The 19,462-nt window shown below is 37.7% G+C and overlaps 1 protein-coding gene across 6 annotated transcripts in view; it reads left to right on the top strand.

The window, feature by feature from the left end:
- Positions 1 to 18,620, top strand: part of PHF3 (PHD finger protein 3) — a 90,816-nt gene extending 72,196 nt beyond the window's left edge. For all 6 annotated transcript variants that reach the window (XM_069599503.1, XM_069599502.1, XM_069599505.1 and 3 more), the window contains 10 exons: positions 2,887 to 3,034; positions 3,117 to 3,273; positions 4,461 to 4,577; positions 6,447 to 6,578; positions 7,164 to 7,299; positions 9,671 to 9,866; positions 10,977 to 11,124; positions 13,259 to 13,348; positions 15,364 to 15,559; positions 15,772 to 18,620. In XM_069599503.1, the coding sequence (XP_069455604.1) occupies positions 2,887 to 3,034; positions 3,117 to 3,273; positions 4,461 to 4,577; positions 6,447 to 6,578; positions 7,164 to 7,299; positions 9,671 to 9,866; positions 10,977 to 11,124; positions 13,259 to 13,348; positions 15,364 to 15,559; positions 15,772 to 17,882 (3,431 nt within the window). In that variant the 3' untranslated portion in view covers positions 17,883 to 18,620. The remainder of the gene's footprint in view (positions 1 to 2,886; positions 3,035 to 3,116; positions 3,274 to 4,460; positions 4,578 to 6,446; positions 6,579 to 7,163; positions 7,300 to 9,670; positions 9,867 to 10,976; positions 11,125 to 13,258; positions 13,349 to 15,363; positions 15,560 to 15,771) is intronic.
- The last annotated feature ends 842 nt before the right edge of the window (positions 18,621 to 19,462 follow it).

Raw genomic sequence — 19,462 nt, 5'->3', positions numbered from 1 at the left:
AATAAGACATTATTGTTTGGAATTCTTGGGCAGTACTAACAGCCTCAGTAAGATAAGACCTCTGCCCTCATGGCATTTAAATAATAATGGGAAATGACAGATAATAGGGAGACAAAAAAAAATTAGAGAATTTAGGCACTGAAGAAAAACTTGAATAATGGAACAGAGAGTCAAGGTCAAGGAGAATGGGAGGAATTTGTGTCAGAAAATGGAGGTGGTGGGATCTGAAGGAATGCAGAATTGTTTTGGAGGCAGGAATCCACAGAGGGCGCAGCGGAGCTGAAGGCTTTGAAGTGGAAGCAGTCTGCATTTGAGGAGCAAGAAGGTCCCTGTGGAATGGTTAGAATGTTACAGAGACATGAGGGATAGAATGGTGGCGGAAGGTGAGTTGAGAGAAAATTATGTAGAAGCTGAGGCCATGACAGGAGTTTATTGTTTATTCTGAATAGAGTGGGGAACCTTTAGAGGAATTTACATGAGGGAATGCTAGCTCCCTTTTTTTTTTGTGGAGACTAGACTGTCAGGGAATAGGAGAGAAGGAGAGTAGACTGGTTAGGAGTCTACCAGGATCTAGAAGAAAGGATGGTAGCCTGAAACAGCACAGTAAGGGTGGTGAAGGTGGTCAGGTTCAGATACGTTTTATAGTAGACTTGGTAGAACTTGCTGACAGGTTAGATGTAGGTAGGTGAAAGAAAAAAAGAGTCTTAGCAGATGATTAGATCAGTGTTGGTGTTCTTTGTGGAGATGAGAGAGATTTGGGGAGAAAAAATTGAAAAATTGTGTTTTGGGAATTTTGAGATGCTTACTAAGAGATCCACAAGGAGATATTTAGAGTAAATCTTTGGCTGATGAGTCTGGACTTTGGGCCGTGGAGTATAAATTTGGGATTTAGTGTTGTGTAGTCGTTACTTTAAAGCATGCACTTAAAGGTGAAGAGCTACATAGCGAGTTTGAGGATGAAGGAATAGAAGTAGAGGCCTTGGGGCATGTCAGCATTTAGAACTTGGGCGGGAGAGAGGCTCCAGCAGAGGAGATCAAGAGATGGCCTTTGATGTACGAGAACTGAGAGACCATGGTGACCTGGAGGCCAGGTCAAGTTCTGAGAAGAAGGTAATGATCAACTGTCAGATGCAGTCTAGATAGCTATTTGGGCTTCCCTCATACCTCAGTTGGTAAAGAGTCTGCCTGCAATGCAGGAGACCTGGGTTTGATTCCTGGGTTGGGAAGATCCCCTGTGGAAGGAAATGGCAACCCACTCCAGTATTCTTGCCTGGAGAATCCCATGGGTAGAGGAGCCTGGCAGTTCATGGGGTCTCAGGAGTCATACATGACTTAGCAACTAAACCATCCAACCAACCAGTGGGGACAAAAGCCAGTTGTAGTGGTGGATGAAAGAATGGAGGGTGAGGAAGTGGAGATGGTGATTGTGTGTAACTCTTCCTAGGAATTTTGCTGTTAAAGGAAATAGAAATGGTGTAATGACCTGAGCGACTTGAGGTGGATATGAGGTCAGGATTTCTCTTTAAGGAGATAACATATTTGTAAGGTTATTGGGAATGATCCACTAGGGAGAGAATTTGATGAGATAGAAAAGAGATGATGGTTGAGGTTCAAAGTCCTTGAAGAGATCAGAGGAGATTGGATTCCCCCGGAGGGGTTGGTCCTAAGAAGGGACAGCTGATGCCCTGTAATGGTAGGAAGGCTGCATGCAGAAGGAGCAGGGACGCGTGAGTGATGTTAGTAGGTTTGGTGATGGGAAAATAGGTGACGTTTTTATTTCCTTAATGAAATACGAAGTGAGAAAGTCAGACGAGGTTGAAGTTGGAGAGGCAGGTGTTGTTGGTTTGAGAAGAAAGAAGAAAAAGCCTAAAATATATGTTTTGGAAAGTGGGAAAGCAAATTTAAATTCTAGGACCTTTTAATAGGATTAGGGTAGTACATTGAGCTATCCACTTGAGATTTTTGGTTATAAATTTAAAGTGAGATCTGTTAGTACTAGTTCTTGCTTTCTCCAATTATGTTTACCTGTTTGTAGGCTATTTGGGTGAAGGATAAAAGTTAGCTTTCACCAGGTTATTGTTTTTGCCAACATAGATGTTTAAAGGAGAGAGAATAAAGATGCGAAGGCTACAGGGGAAGGGTACATTTTGGGCTACCTGATCACACTGTGTGGATATATATAAAAATAAAATGAACTTCCCTGGTGACTCACTTGTAGCAAATCTGTTTGCCACTGCAAGGGACAAGGGTTTGATCCCCGTGTCAGGAAGATCCCCTGGAGAAGGAAACGGCAACCCACTCCAGTATTCTTGCCTGGAAAATCCCATGGACAGAGGAACCTGGTGGGCTGCGGTCCATAGGGTCGCAGAAAAGTCGGACATGATTGAGTGACTAAACAACAACATATATATTCCCTTCTCCAGGGAAACTTAGTTTCTAAGTAAAATTCATTTAGAACTTTTTTTTTTTTTTTAGGTATAATTGCCATATAACATTAGTTTCAGTTGTACCATATAATGTTTTGGGATATATGTATATATTGCAAAGTGGTCCACTGCAATAAGTTTAGTTAACATCTGTCGTCATATATAGGTTAGAATGTCCTTGTCAAGAATATTTGAATGTGGGATATGGATTCTGATCTAATGATTTTAAAAAGTGATTTTTTTTTCCCCTCGTGGCACATGGGATCTTAGTTTGCCAACCAGGGATCGAACCTGCACCCCCTGCGGTGGAAGCAGAGTCTTAACCCCTGGACTACCAGGGAAGTCCCTAAAAGTAGTGATATTTAATTAGTCAGCTCTGTTATAAACTTAGATTGTGCATTAAAGAGGAAAATATTTTTTTAAAAGCAGCTTAGTGAGTTTTGATATTTATTTAAATTAGGTGCTCATGAGAAGCAGGAGATAAAGAAGAAGAAAACTGAAAAGGGACTGCCTGGTGTGCACCCTCCAGCTGTTCCTGCTTCCAAGCCTTCTGCAGACCAGATCCGACAGAGTGTCCGACATTCTCTAAAAGACATTCTTATGAAAAGGTAACACACGTTGATACTGTAGAAGATTGAATAATGTACGCTTCATGTATTTGAAAAATAATTGAGTTATTCTAATTTTAAGACTTACAGACTCAAATTTGAAGGTACCAGAGGAAAAGGCAGCAAAAGTTGCCACAAAAATTGAAAAAGAGCTTTTCTCTTTTTTTCGGGACACAGATGCTAAATATAAGAACAAATATAGAAGTTTGATGTTCAATTTGAAAGATCCTAAAAACAACGTAAGTATATTTTGTTCATGTCTGGACATTTATGTTCCCAGCTTTCCTACTGAGCACATACACAATACGTACGGGCTAATAATTTAACACAATAGATCTATAATTTATTTCTTGAAGTGAGACCAGTAATTTAACTAAAGTCTTCTGCTATTGAATTGAGTTACAAATTCTGCACAGTGGTGACTAGTGTTATACAGTGTCTTTTAAAATATAAAATACTAAATATGTCTTAACCTGATTTATGTGAATTCTTTCCTTTATGTTCTTTGTTTAATCCAGTTCATCAAAAAATTCATTCCTATGTAATCTTCAAAAATTTGTTAAGGCAAATTTTATAACACTATAATTAATACTTTCTGATTTAAATTTGATAAAAAGATAGCTTTTAAAATATTATGATTAATTTAAAAATGACTTTAAAAAATCTTTTAGCAATGCAGTAAACTTTAATTGAATACCTGATCTTTTCCTAGGGTTTTTTATTTGGGACTTAGAGGCTGTGGGTGTAGATTCAAACTCCTTAAATATTTGCTTAAGTTTTACAAGGTTTTCACATGAGTGCAACAGTCTGTGTAATGATACTTGCTGTAAGTGTGATATGAGATATTTTCTTGAAGTCTTCTAACTACTACTTAAGAAAAATCTTCATGTAAATTCTGCTCTCATGGTCCAGGGGATCAGATACTTTTTGCATTATATAATCTGAAAACTTTTCTTCAAGTAAATGTTTATTTCCTTTAGATTTTTTTCTTTCAATTGTTTCTTTGCTTGGGAGTTCCTCCAAGCCTGTTAGGATTTAAAGATGTGAAGTTTTAAGAATATGAAAGACTGTGTTCAGTAAAGTTCCTTTAGGCAGTAGCTTTTATATAGTCATGGGTTGGCTGTTGTGATAGTGTGTGTCCCTGGGAAGACTTAATACAATTTTGGATACGTGTTGTAATAACTTCACGACCATACATGCTTCTCCATTATGTGTTGATTTTTATATAAAATGTTTATTTTGCTGCCTTATTTGATGTTTCTAGAACACAAGGCTGTCATTTATTCTCTTTGCAGTAGGTGATATGTGAATCATTAAACATTTATAAATCAGATTTCAAAACTGCATCTTTATTATGTTTCTATACAGCAGCTTCTCCTTGTTTTAAAAATGTTTTTCTCTCCTTCCCATTTTTAAATACCTCCAGATATTATTTAAAAAAGTGCTGAAAGGAGAAGTAACCCCTGATCACCTTATAAGAATGAGTCCAGAAGAGCTTGCTTCTAAAGAGTTAGCTGCTTGGAGACGAAGAGAAAACAGACATGTAAGATTATCTATGAATACGTGTTTGTCTATATTAAAACGTACATTTTTTAGCCACAGAGAAAAGGTATATACACAGAGGAAATTAAACTCAGAGTACACAGTTACAGACCTTTTGTTCTGTACTTCTCATTACTTATCCTCCATTGCTGCTGCTGCTGCTAAGTTGCTTCAGTCGTGTCTTACTCTGTGCGACCCCATAGACTGCAGCCCACCAGGCTCCTCCATCCATGGGATTCTCTAGGCAAGAGTACTGGAGTGGAGTGCCATTGCCTTCTCCGCATCCTCTGTTAGCTAATCTTAAATTTTTTCTTTTTTCTTTTCTGTTCTGCTTTTTCCTCATTTTCTCCAGTTACCAGCTTACATAACCTTATATTTTGTAAATCAGAAGGATGGAAAAATTGGTGAATCTATTCTCACTCACATTTTCACATTTCAGAAACACACTTTGAAGATTTTGGTAATTTGTGGAGCCAAATTAAGTCAGAATGAAAAAGTCTATGTTTATGACCCCATACTATTCAGTTTCAAATACCAAATGCTTTGAAAAATAAGGGCTTCTTTTTCCCCTGTTACAAATTTATTGATAAAATATGATCCTGAAGTGTCATGTATGAAAGTTCATAGTCACAGAAATACTTCTTGTTAAGTGGCGGTGTTCCAGACCTAACTAGTGTATTATATAACATATGTAGTATGTATACCGTATTGCATTTTGTAACTGAAAAATCCTGAAAGTCACCATGCCAAGAGTTTTCAATTGGGGTTTGTGAACTTGATATACCTTTGAAGGTGAGGTGAATATGTATCTTTGAGTTACTGTGTCAGCAAGATAGCCACATTATCCCATGTTTTTTATTACAATAAACTTAGAGTAGTAGCCCTTTATTCTAGAAAATACTGATTCCTTATAGTTCATATTAGTTGTCCATAATATACTTGATCTTAAGCCTCTAAATTGATTTTCTACCAAATCTGGTTCAAAGTGCAAGAGGCCTTAATTTGATAGATTGCATTCATTCACATCATTTATATATTTTTTCACTTTCACTTTGTGTAATTTCTCTTATTTTGCAAATAGTAGCACCATTTCCTTTTTTCCGTCTGAATCCCAAATATGCACATGCCTTGCTTCTGCTTTGAATCTATGCCTACAAGTATCATCTGCATCCAGACACTTCTTTCTTTGAAGGAAAATTTGCACTTAACAATGGCAAGACAAGTGACTGGACCTATCTTTCTGCTGACAACTTCCTTTTCCTAGTTCTTTCTGTGCTTACTTGTTTATTATGTTTTATTGCTGAGCTTATTCACTGTAACCAAGTATGTTCCATCAATAGACCACTGATGGAGGACTGCCTGTTTTTGTTATTTGAGTAAATTACTGTTCTGGGGAGTGTTAGAACATCAGGTTAAGAACCTAAGAGGAACTTGTTCTCATTTATTTCTCTTTGGCAGCTGCTAAAATAGTAGGTCAGAAAGCAGGTTTTAAATGTAAATATTATGTTTCATCACTTTGCAAATAACGTTGCACTTCAATTGCCTCCAGTTACTATACATTGACTTGGAGAAGGAATGGCAACCCTCTCCAGTACTCTTGCCTGGGCTACAGTCCATTGGGTTGCAAGAGTCGGACACGACTGAGCGACTGACACACACACACACACACACACACACACACGTACACACACTACATTGAAACCTTTCTGGGCTGAGAAATGAGGTGTCATTCTTAAAACCCTAGCACTTAAAACAGTCTCTGACATTTGCAAGTACTCAGTATATATTTGTTTTTTGACAGACAAACTAAAGGTTAAAAATCATCTATGATTTTAATTGTAAAGTATTTCTTTAAAATATTTCCTGTTAGACCATAGAGATGATTGAGAAAGAGCAGAGAGAAGTGGAAAGACGACCTATCACAAAAATAACACATAAAGGTGAGATAGAAATTGAGAGTGATGCTCCAATGAAAGAACAGGAAGCAGCCATGGAGATTCAGGTAAATGATGATGATAAAAATAGCATGTTTTGTAGTGCCCAAAACATGAGGATTCAGAAAAGGTTTATTTGCCTAATATTCTTAAAGCAGAAAAAAATAATTTTTTAACCTGTGTGTTTATTAGAGTAGTTTGGTGGTTTTTTTGAGAGTGTTTAAAGTATTGTTTCTCTCTATGAAGCGTACAGACCACCTGCATCACAGACAAAGACAGTTAAACACTTGATAATGTAGATTCCTAGGGTCTTTATGACTTAGAAATTTTCTTAGTAGGCCTTAAACTCTGTAGGTGCTTCTTAGGCAGACTGTACTTTGAGATCTGGTGTGACTTCTCTTATTTTCAAATATCAATGAGGTAATAATATGAAATCTTATTTGAGGCCTTGGAGAATGGGAATGTTTGAGTTTTTACTCCATTTTATGTCATAATTAACATCTAGCACTTATTTTTTAAAGAAATAGTGAGAAACAACATATGAATGGGACAGTTTCATTTTGGGGAAAAAATAGCAGTATGAAATACAAGTTCATAAATAACCGAGGCCAACTATTTTCTGTTAACCTAATTTTTACTTTCACTTTTGTTAGGAACCTACAGCTAATAAGTCAATGGAGAAGACAGAAGGATCTGAAAAACAAAAAGGAGAGGTTGACTCGATGTCTAAAGATACCACTAGTCAACACAGACAGCATCTTTTTGATCTTAACTGCAAAATTTGCATAGGTAATTGGAATTATTTCTTCCTAAAATGTTGCTTTCATTTTGAAATGTGGACACTTGTGATTTAAGTTGGTTTTTGTTTCCCCAGTGTTGATGTGAGTCAGTCTATGACTTAAAGCGTAGTAGTGAAACCAGTTTAGTGAGTAGTGACTAGCATTTCAGAACAAACAAAAACAGAAAATGGGAAACATCGCAGTGAATTGCACTGATAAAGATAAGCGCAATTTTGAGAGACTATGTTGTTCAGTCGCTCTGTTGTGTCTGACTTTCTGCGACCCCATGAACTGCAGCATGCCAGGCTTCCCTGTCCTTCACCATGTCCCAGAGCTTGCTCAAACTCATGTCCATCAAGTAGGTGATGCCATCCAACCATCTCATCCTCTGTCGTCCCCTTCTCCTCCTGCTTTCAGTCTTTCCCAGAATCAGGGTCTTTTCTAATGAGTCAGCTCTTCGCATCAGGTGGCCAAAGTATTGGAGTTTCAGCTTCAGCGTCAGTCCTTCCAGTGAATATTCAGGACTGACCTCCTTTAGGATAGACTGGTTGGATCTCCTTGCAGTCCAAGGGACTCTCAAGAATCTTCCCCAACACCACAGTTCAAAAGCATCAATTCTTCGGCTCTTGGCCTTTATGGTCCAACTCTCACATCCATACAGGACTACTGAAAAAAACTGTAGCTTTGAGTATATAGACCTTTGCTGGCAAAGTTATGCCTCTGCTTTTTAATATGCTGTGTTGGTTTGTCATGGTTTATCTTCCAGGGAGCAAGCGTCTTAATTTCATGGCTGTAGTCACCATCTGCATTGAGTTTGGAGCCCAAGAAAATAAACTCTGTCACTGTTTCCATTGTTTCCCCATCTATTTGCCATATTATAAAAAACTCCACACATGCCTACATACATGTATTACACACATCACAAACACACAGGGGTATATGGAGTGTGTATGTATGTGAGTTACGGATCATGATATAAAATAAAATTTACAAATTACAATGAAAACTACTGAAAACCTACTTTGGTAGGCCATATTTAAGATTTTAGTCTTTTATCTAGGAGCAGTGGATAGTGATTGAAGGGTGTTTAGCAGGGGAATGACATGATCAGATTGGACTTTTGAAGATTTCTTTGACTTTGAGTAGAGATTATGGTGAAGGAACCTAAGTGGTAGACCTTTATGCACTGGTGCAAGATGGAGATGAAATGGTTTTATTTAAAGTGGAAGCATTGGAGGTGGAGGTGAGTAAGCTTTGATATACTCAGGTAATACTGATAGAATGTTAGAGACTGACTGGACTTAGGGCATAAGAGATGGGGATGTGAAGAAAATGGAATGTGTTGAGAAAGTTTATATTCAGTCTGTTGGGAGAGATGGAGGATTAAGAGTTTTTTAAATTAACTCTAGAGTTGTTGCTCTCAGTTTTAATTTTTTTACTGTGGTATGCTAAAGGAATACTGAACATACTTTGTTCAGTAAGATGAAAGATTCTTTAATCAGTATGCTATCCTCCATCACTGTATTAGAGACTGACTGAAATGTATTATAAATTTTGTAACTTTCTGATAATACAAATCACATGTCTTCTCAGAATGGTGTGTTCATATTTTTACAATGTATATAATGGTAAAGACTTAAAGACAGGGTGCTTTTAGATATTGTTATCCCTGAAGAAAGCTGTCTTGTAGTGTCATAGTATTTTTAGTATACTCATTAGTTTGTTTTGTAATTTTTCTATTATTTTGAATCTATTAATTTCTATCAATTTTAATGATTAACGTTGTAACATTTATAATTAATATATTTAATATTGTAATAGCTCAGAGTTAATGGTAGCCCACAATACATTTGTTAAACACTACTAAGACTTGACCTATTTTTAGAAAGGTGGAATGATTTTTTCTGTGGTTCTATAGGTAAAACTAGTGTCATTTTCTAAACTTTACTAGTGTTTTTCATTCTTAGTAAATAACTAAGTCACTTTGCAGTATGCATATGTCATGAATTGCTGTTGTATGTAATACGATGTAGTATACAGATTTGTTTTACTTGGTCTTCACATTACCTCTCAAGACTGTTGGAATTTGGTGTAGTTTAGTTCGAAAAATGTTTGCTAGGGGATCAGACTACCTGTTTTAGGGTATGGTTATCATGTTTCCTTTTCAAAAGCTTGTCTGAGTTGTTTAAAGTTCTCTTTTCCCACATCAGTAAGAGAGGTGTGTTCCATAAATCATTGTGAGAAATGATGATAATTAAAAACTACCCCAGGTATGCAGCAGTGCAGTCAGGGAAAGTGAATAACTCTAGAAGTGAAAATGGATAAAGTTACAGAAATTTCGGTTTACGAAAGTGGTCTATTTTGGTGTTTTCTGACTTTAGGTAGAATGGCACCACCTGTAGATGATCTTTCTCCAAAAAAAGTGAAAGTTGTTGTTGGCGTGTCTCGTAAACATTCAGACAATGAAGCAGAAAGTATAGCAGATGCTTTGTCTTCAACCTCAAATATTTTGGCCTCTGAATTCTTTGAAGAGGAGAAACAAGAATCTCCAAAGTCAACATTCTCTCCTGCTCCACGGTAATTTCCCCTTAGTTATAAATTCTAATCTTTATACCTCTTTGCTAGATTGTACTTGGAAGTCTTCAGAAACAGAAAAGTGACATGTTTCTTAAGAAAGGAATCTTTCTTTTGAGATGGTAACTGTACTTTCCTTTATTTTCAACTAATTGAGATTTTTAAAGACTCTAAAAGTTAGAATTGAGTATGTGCAGACTTGACTTTCGGAGAAGGCAATGGCACTCCACTCCAGTACTCTTGCCTGGAGAATCCCATGGACGGAGGAGCCTGGTAAGCTACAGTCCATGGGGTCGCTAAGAGTCGGACACGACTGAGCGACTTCACTTTCACTTTTCACTTTCATGCATTGGAGAAGGCAATGGCAACCCACTCCAGTGTTCTTGCCTGGCGAATCCCAGGGACGGGGAGCCTAGTGGGCTGCCATCTATGGGGTCGCACAGAGTCGAACACGACTGACGCGACTTAGCAGCAGCAGCAGACTTGACTTTAAAGCTCTCTTTCATTATATTAGTCCTAAGAGGCAAGAAGTAAGTCTAAGAAATAAGTCTTTCCTAAGAGGCAAGAATTAAAGAAAAATTGCTTGCATTTCTCTGGACCCCATTAGTCCACCTAAGCCAGTCTAGAAGAAAATCATGTAAAACATGACTATGTTAATATGAGTATGTTTTATGAAGTGAAAATACAAACTCTAATCATAGCTTTATGTACTTCGGCCTTTTGGTTCATTTCTTTACTTTCGGCTCTGCTGGGTCTTTGTTGCTACATGTAGGCCTTTTCTAGTTGCGATGCATGGGCTTCTCATTGTGGGAGCTTCTCTTTGTTGGGGAGCATGGGCTCTAGGAATGCAGGCTTCAGTAATTGTAGAGTGCTGGCTTAGTATTTGTGGTGCACAGTCTTAGTTGCTCTGTGGCATGTGGCATCGTCCCAGACCAGGGATCAAATGTGTGTCTCCTGCATTGGCAGATGGATTCCCAACCACTGGACCACCAGAGAAGTCCTGCTTTGGCCTTCTTGACATGCTAAAGTAGAAATAATTGATGAGCAAGTAGAATATACATTTATCATGAGCAGATCTTCAGGGTGAAAATTTCTTAATGTCATTTTTTTTAGTCCAGAGATGCCTGGAACTGTCGAAGTTGAGTGTACCTTCCTAGCTCGATTGAACTTCATCTGGAAAGGTTTTATCAACATGCCGTCGGTAGCAAAATTTGTTACCAAAGCCTACCCAGTATCTGGTTCCCCTGAATACTTGACAGAGGTACTGTAAACTTCTCTGCTCTGCTATGACTGGTTTGACATATATGTTTCTGAAGGCAAAGGGCAAGGAAACAGCATAATAAAATAATAAAAATATTTATTTTCATTCATGGTAAAAGTATTTATTGACAGTGACTGTTAAACATTGAATTAATGTAATTAATTATAAGTTCACAAATGGAGTTTCAGAACTATAGAAAATTGTTCTCCGAAAGTTTTAAATCCACGTCTTGTACTCTTTCCAATATCAATTGTACTCACTATATCAATTAAAAATTAATGGATATTTTGCATGGATATCTAAGTTTTTCTTGAAGTACAGACTTACATGAAAGATTAACATGTTTATGGCCTCCAGTGCTAGTCTCTTGGGAAGACTTTTCATTGTTAACAAGTCTTCTGATTCCCCTGTTGCTTGTATTTCCAGAACTTCACGACTATGGTTCTTACCTGCCCATTTCTGTGAATGAGGTAAAGACCACAGTTGAGCCTTGAGTAACATGAGTTTGGACTACTTGGGTCTACTTATACATGAATTTTTTTCAATAGTGAATACCATAGTACCACATGACCTTCAGTTGGTTGAATCCTCAGGTGTGGAACTGTGAATACAGAGGGCCAGCTATGTGTTACACTGAGATTATCTACTGCACAGAGGATGGGTACCCTTAATCCTCGTGTTGTTCAAGGGTCAGCTGCCTAGTTGAATCTTTCCAGCTAGTTGACAGTCCTGAGGTCAGTGACCATGGTTGCTGCAGTGGTGCCCTTGGTTGGTTTTATACCTGAGACAATAGGAAAGGACTGTTAAGCAGCGTTTGTGGGAAATAAGCAGCTGTAGTACTACAGTATATACAATATTATATCAGGAATATGATAAATGAGAAAGTACGACTTTTAAAAATTCTTTTGAATAGTTTGTGCTTTTCTGTGTTTATGCAAAAAGGAAAATAAATCAGTATATGTGTACTATATTTTTGTTGAGATTATGTTTTGCTATTATGCTATTTAACATTAAATTTTCTATCCATTCTTAGTCTGCTGACCATAAAGGCAAAACAAAGTTTTCAGTATTTTATAAGACATAAATCTTATGTATGCCTGTTTTCTTTTAAGACTAAGATAAACTCTTCTTTGTATTAGAATGAAATTAATTTAAGTCAGTGTAATATTGCTTATCTATCAGCTTATTTGTCTACTTGTGTTTTTGATTAATAAACAACTTAGTTATTACTTTTGCATATAGTTTGCTTGGGAAGTAATATTTCAGACACATTGATTTTATAAGAAAAAAATTCAATAGACCCATTATGCTTTTCTTATAGCATAATTAGTGTTCTAAATTTCTAGATCAGTCCACAGTGAAAATAATACTTCTTTTAAATGAATAATTAAGTCCTAAACTATGGAAACCTTTTGATTTTAAACAAAACTATTGTTATTTTTTCTGAGCCAGTTTATTTGTGGTTGTTTTTCAGAACTCCACCTCTGCTTCCTACTTATTTCTAGTTTGATTTGGACTAAAATTCCAAATAAACTATTTAAAGCAATTAATTATTTAAATTTAATTGAATTAATATTGATTATGATTTTTCTGTCTTCATCAAAAAACAAATATACTGATTAAAGTTTTAAATATTCTTAACTATACCCCTCATAATTGATTTTATGTATAGTCATCTTTTCTCAGAAAGATTGGGCCTTTAAAAAAGAAATGAACTTTGCGTTATTACAATATTATCCTCTTCTGTGCAAAATTATACTGTATAGTTAAACTTGATAACTTCTGAAATCCAGCTGTTAGTGATTAAGGCATACTCCAGTTTACTATCACCAAAAAAAAAAAGGATGGGGAAAACAGTGCCCCCTAATATTCTGAAGTCTGCTGTAGTCTTCCTGGGTTATCAGAATGGGATGCTGGTGCTGCTGCTTTTTCTTGACCTGAGATTCTTTCTTAATTATATTTGAGCATCCACCTCAGTCACCTCTCCCTATATTTTCTTATATTCATTGATGTATTTTATAATCTTTTTTTAAATCACTTTTTCAAATTAGTCTTAGAGTTAAATTTTTATGAAATATAGATATTATAATGAAGATAAACTGTATACATTGATCACCTTCATTTTTTACCACAGGACCTACCAGATAGTATTCAAGTAGGTGGTAGGATATCACCTCAGACAGTTTGGGATTATGTGGAAAAAATTAAAGCTTCAGGAACCAAGGTGAGGAGAACTTTTTTCTCTCTACCAATATGTGAAAATATTTGAAAAGTAAACTACTGAGATTTCTTATGCAAGGTCCCCTAGGGAGGACCTATATTGACATAATATGCCATTGGCTAAGGTTCAAACCCATTATTCCTTTAGTTTTTTTTTTTTTTTTCTTTTCCCACTTTTGGTATGCTGTCTCAGTGATTTCTATCCTTGTTTTGAAAGGAATGCTTTAGAATAAGTATTGAGATTCATTCTGGAATGTTGCCTTGCTTTGATTATAGACATTTGTTTTGGTTGGGGCACAGGCTAAGCTGTTGGGACAGAGATCCTAAAATACAGTGGCTCAAAAAATAAACTTTTCTTGTTATGATAGGTAGGTCCATAATTCAGAGTCTTTCAGTTGTTAGATCATTCATGGATTGGGCTCTTCTGTCTTATTGTTTTTAAGACTGTGGCCCTTAGCAGTCAAGCAAAATCAAAGCTGATTTATCAGCTCCAAGTGGGGGAAAAAAGAAGAATGGCTGTTGAGTTGTTTTAAAAGCAAGACCTGGAATGTGCAGTTTTCTTTTCACTTCCTCTAACTGCCATTGGCAAGAGCTTATATGCTATTAGGAGGCTGGGAAGTGTGATCTCTGTTGGATGGCCATGTGCCCAACCGAAGGTTAAGAGGGCTCTCTAGTAGGAAATGAGGAGGATAGATATTGGGATATAGTTAATAACCTTTACAGCAATATTTCTCTTTTTCTTTTCTCTCTATATCTTCTATCATTTCTTTAACTCATAGAACACTGCTACACAGGAATATTTAATCATTAGAAGAAATCATTTTTCTCTCCAAGGATGTTAATACTCAGCATGTTACAGACATTCAAAAAATAAATCTTGAATAAATGAACATTAATTTTTTTCTCTTATGATCAGAAGTCTTTAGTAAGGTTAGTAATAATTCAAAATGGATGCTCTTCAGCTGAAAATAATTTTTTTTCCAATATAGATTGTAGAATTTAAACTGATACAGTGTTAGAGTACAGATAAAACTTTGAAGCACTATAAGAAAAGTTTTATTTATTTGCTTTCACTTTCTTATGATAGTGGAAGTCAGGAAAGTGTTGGGAAGTGTTACTCTTGGACATTTGGGGAATTGCTCTTCATCTGTCCCTTTATTATCGCAAATACGGCATAGTGTGCCTCCGTCTAGAACTGACCAAGACACTGTCACGGTTGTTGCCTCCAGATGAGGGCATTTGAGGTGACAGATCTAAGAGCTGGAGCCGTAGTCCAGCTCACATGCTCTCCTCCTGCGGTCTTGCATCAGTTTAGGCTTTGTGGTTGACCTGACTCTCCACTTTTTGATTGTATACTTTCATGAAAAAACATCAGTTTTTCATTCTACCAAATTAATACCAAATTGAGACTATTTTTTAATTTTTTAAATCTGAAACAAAGCCAAGAACTCAGAGTCAAGCAAATAAGTTTCTGAGTAAGCCAAATGATTTTATAAAATTTATGGCCTATGTGTATTTGAGGTCATTTCACTCAGCCCCTTTTATTCCTAGATTCAGTTCCTCTAAGTTGGAATATCAGTGGACTTGTGCATTTCTCTGTGTTTGTACATAGTGGGGCAGTGGTGGTGGCTGCTATTAATTTGCAGTGTGCTGAGAATATAGACAGCCCTCTGTAGAAGTTATAACATTGGAAATAGGACATAGTATAGATATCAAGACATGTGGCTTTAAATATCTTCTTTGCCACTGATAATTGTGTCACCTTGAACAAATTAATTACTTTAGGACTGAGTTTCTGTGAAACACTTTCAGATAAAACAGATCCACCTCTGGATCAGCAAAGATCTTTTCCTAAAAGTTGTTTCCTTATAGTATTCATATCTGCATTTAAGTTGGTAAGCCATGTTATTACTTGGTAAATGTCAGAAAACGCAATAGATTATTATAATTGAGAATGGTATTTAAAACCAAGCTATTGTTTAGGTTGTTATTTTTATTATTTGTTATTTTCTTGAATAGGAAATTTGTGTGGTTCGCTTCACACCTGTGACTGAAGAAGATCAAATTTCTTATACTTTGCTGTTTGCATACTTCAGTAGCAGGAAGCGCTATGGAGTGGCCGCTAACAACATGAAGCAGGTCAAAGACATGTACCTCATCCCTCTGGGCGCCACGGATAAAATCCCACACCCTCTCGTGCCCTTTGATGGACCTGGTAGGTATCTGTTTAATTAGTAGAATATGAGTGAAATGGGGTGAGAGGGCCCGAGTGGGAAAGCTGAGCCTGCTTTCCTTCTAGGGACTTGGCCCTCAGGATCTGCCCAGATAGGAACAGGCACCTGTTTAGGAGACTGTAGTAAGCAGAATTTTACTCTTTATTGTAATGATTGGAAATGACTCTTGATTGATGTTTTTGATTCTGTACAGGCCTTGAGTTGCATAGACCTAATCTGTTGCTGGGCTTGATTATTCGTCAGAGACTGAAGCGGCAGCACAGTGCTAGTGCTGGTGCTGGTGCTGGTCGCACAGCTGAAACATCTGACAGCGCACCGGTGACAGTACCACCTGACAAGAAAAGTAAGACAGAAGTGTCCTCAGAGGGGGCAGCAGAGGAAGAAAGTGACTTTTTTAATTCTTTTACAACCGTATTGCACAAACAGAGAAATAAGCCTCAGCAAACTCTTCAGGAAGACCTTCCAACAGTCATTGAACCTTTATTGGAAGTCACCAAACAGGAACCACCAAAACCTTTAAGATTCCTTCCTGGGGTCTTGATTGGCTGGGAAAATCAACCTTCTACTCTGGAATTGGCAAATAAACCTCTTCCTGTGGATGATATCCTTCAGAGCCTCTTGGGCACCACTGGTCAAACATACGAACAAGCTCAGTTAGGGACAGAACAAAACACTCTTAAGGAAATTCCATTTATAAATGAGCAAGCTAATCCAAAAGCAGGGACGATAGATACAGGAGAAGCAACTGGTGGTGAAGCCAAGGAAGTGAAAGTTAAAGGAGATAACCCTTCAGAATTGACAGATAATGCAGTAGGAGAAGAGACGTCTGCACTGGGGGTCTCTTCAGTTTCTGCTGGGCCTTTGACAGGTCTTAGTCTCAGAGGTAAACCACCAGATGTTTCTACAGAAGCATTCCTAACAAATTTATCAATTCAGTCAAAACAAGAGGACACTGTGGAGAGTAAAGAGAGAGTGTTAAAACAGCTGCTGCAAGATCAAGAGAATAATTTGCAAGATAACAGGACTTCAAATACTAGTCCTCCCTGTAGGTCTAATGTAGGGAGAGGAAACGTAGATGGTAACGTGAGTTGCAGTGAAAATGCTGTTACTAACACGACAAGGGCCCCACAGTTTATCAACCTGAAAAGGGATCCTCGGCAAGCAGCTGGAAGAAGTCAGCAGGTGACTGCTCCTGAAAACAGAGAAGGAGAAGGCTGCCGTCAGGGAGAGAAGCCGCCGCTACCTGGCCCATCGCACTTAACTGAGCAGAGCAGCGTGGAGGAGAAGATGCCTTCTGTAGAGAAAAGCCCCTGTGTTCAGCAGAGTGACGATTCAGGGGCTGTACAAGACTCACCATCAGTAGAAAACATACAGTCTTCTCAAGTGGAACAAGCAAAACCCTTACAGGAAATTTTAATGCAAAATATTGAAACTGTGCACCCATTTCGAAGAGGATCAGCAGCAACAGCATCTCATTTTGAGGCTGGAAATACATGCCAATCCGAATTTCCTTCTAAAAGCATCAGTTTCACTTCCAGAAGCACCAGCCCCAGAACAAGTGCAAACTTTTCACCCATAAGGCCGCAGCAGCCCAGCCTTCAGCATCTCAAATCTTGCCCACCTGGGTTTCCATTTCCAGGACCTCCTAATTTCCCCCCACAAAGCATGTTTGGATTTCCTCCACATTTGCCACCCCCATTACTTCCCCCTCCAGGCTTTGGCTTTGCCCCAAATCCCTTGGTTCCCTGGCCACCTGTTGTCCATCTGACCGGCCAGCCGCAGCGTATGATGGGTCCCCTCTCACAAGCGTCAAGGTATTTGGGCCCACAGAATTTTTACCAAGTTAAAGACATTCGGAGGCCGGAACGGCGCCATAGTGACCCTTGGGGTAGGCAAGACCAGCAGCAACTGGACAGACCATTTAACAGGGGTAAGGGGGATCGTCAGAGGTTTTACAGTGACTCACACCACCTGAGAAGAGAGCGCCATGAGAAGGAGTGGGAGCAGGAACCTGAAAGGCACAGGCGCAGAGACAGAGCCCAGGACAAGGACAGAGACAGGAAGGGCAGGGACGAGGGGCATAAGGATAAAGAGCGGGCACGGCTGCCTCATGGGGAGCGCGGGGTGGATGGCAGGGCGAGCAGGGAGAGCAGGAGTGCAGACAGGAAGCCCGACAAGCCGAAGGGCGAGGACCAGGAGAAGGACAAGGAGCGGGAGAAGAGTAAGCATAGAGAGGGAGAGAAGGACAGAGACAGGTACCACAAAGACAGGGACCACGCTGAGAGAGCTAAGAGCAAGAGGTAAAGCCGGCGGGCGGCTGCAGGGGTGCATTTAATAACTGTTCGATGTTGTGTCTTTGAAACTTCATGACTGCCTGCTAGGATCGTGCCATCTTTTGAATTTTTAATATTGGTGGTTTGCAGAAGAATAAATTGTGTGTGTTGGTGCAGAGTGCTCTGTGCCAGTTGCTCATCATCCCTTTTTCATACCAACAGCCCTAGTTACAGGAATTTAATATTTTTAAAAATTTACATCGCTGTATATTCAAAGATTTGTTTTATTAATATGCAATAAAGGCTTAGAAATTTTAGTTTTATTCCTTAATTGGTAAATATGGTTAACTGTGGAATATATTTACCACCTCTAGTGAATGTCCTTTCTATAATGACTAATTTGAGAGTAATGTGTACTCTGTAACTTTGTTTTAAATTGCACTGTTTTTAAAGAAACTCTAAAGGAGCAACAAAAAGCCAAGCAACTTCGTAATCAGATTATATTAATCATTTCATTTGGCAGTTTTTGACCAAGAATCAGAAGCCCAAGGAGTACATGTATTGCTTTTAATCTGCACTCACTGAAGGCGTTTATTATTGTGCTACAGCTTTGTGGTAGTCCATTATTTTCCTTTTCTTTTTGGCTTTTCAGAAACTTGAATACTTAAGCTTGTACATGATCTTGTGTTTTGCTATCCTTTTTACTGTAAAATGTAAATATTTTAAGGGATATTTTGATTCTAAATATGATAAAAGAATTTCTCACCTATTTTGTGTTGTGATTTGAAATTCAGTAGTAAAAGAGTTTCTTCTTTGAGGCTTTAAATACCTTTAGACATTGTTTTTCTCTTACTCAACCAAGAGCATATAGGTTGAGTAAGATGAAGGGAAAAATGATTTCTTTATCTTAGATTATAGGCTGTTGAGATAAATCATGTAGTTCTGATGAGACTAGAATTTAGAGTTACTGTTGAAAAACTGCAGCTGTAATCCAATTTATAGGTATGTTTCTGAAAACTGGTACACCATCAAAATTTGATACACTGACTAATCATTGTAAGACCATAGAACTTTTATTTAGGAGAAACATGTGAATCTCTTTGTAAAATGTGTAATTAACCCTAGCTTGTTTGGGGAGTAAATATAATGTTGGATGCTCATTTTTCTTGAAAGCACAGGTAGGCTATTGTTAATCCAAACCTAAGTTTATTTCCACCCTAAATTGCATAATACTATATTGATTGCTTTAAAGTAGTAGCTACCAAATGATGCTAATCCTTGAGACTAAAAGGAGAGAAAGAAAAGCCAGTATTTTTATTTACCTGTATTAGTGAAGAAAAATACACACGACTTCACAAAATTAGGAAGATAAGTTTGTTTTCCTAAAAAGTTTACAGATAATGGGTTTTGAGACTGAATCAGCCTTGCTGTTTTTAACTGGAGAGAAAATGAGTGGAAATTCAAAACCAAATTATTTTGTCTAATTTGCAGCAACTTGAAATCCCTTTTTTTTTTGTTATCCTTATCCTCTGAAATTTATCATCACGTGGAGTCTGAAACAGGCTTCCCTGGTGACTCAGATGGTAAAGAATCCGCCTGCAGTGCAGGAGA

The sequence above is a fragment of the Ovis canadensis genome, chromosome 9, assembly GCF_042477335.2.
Source record: "Ovis canadensis isolate MfBH-ARS-UI-01 breed Bighorn chromosome 9, ARS-UI_OviCan_v2, whole genome shotgun sequence".
NCBI classification, from domain to species: domain Eukaryota; kingdom Metazoa; phylum Chordata; class Mammalia; order Artiodactyla; family Bovidae; genus Ovis; species Ovis canadensis.
Note: the sequence above shows the minus strand (reverse complement) of the source record. Positions and strands in the feature narration are given on the sequence as shown.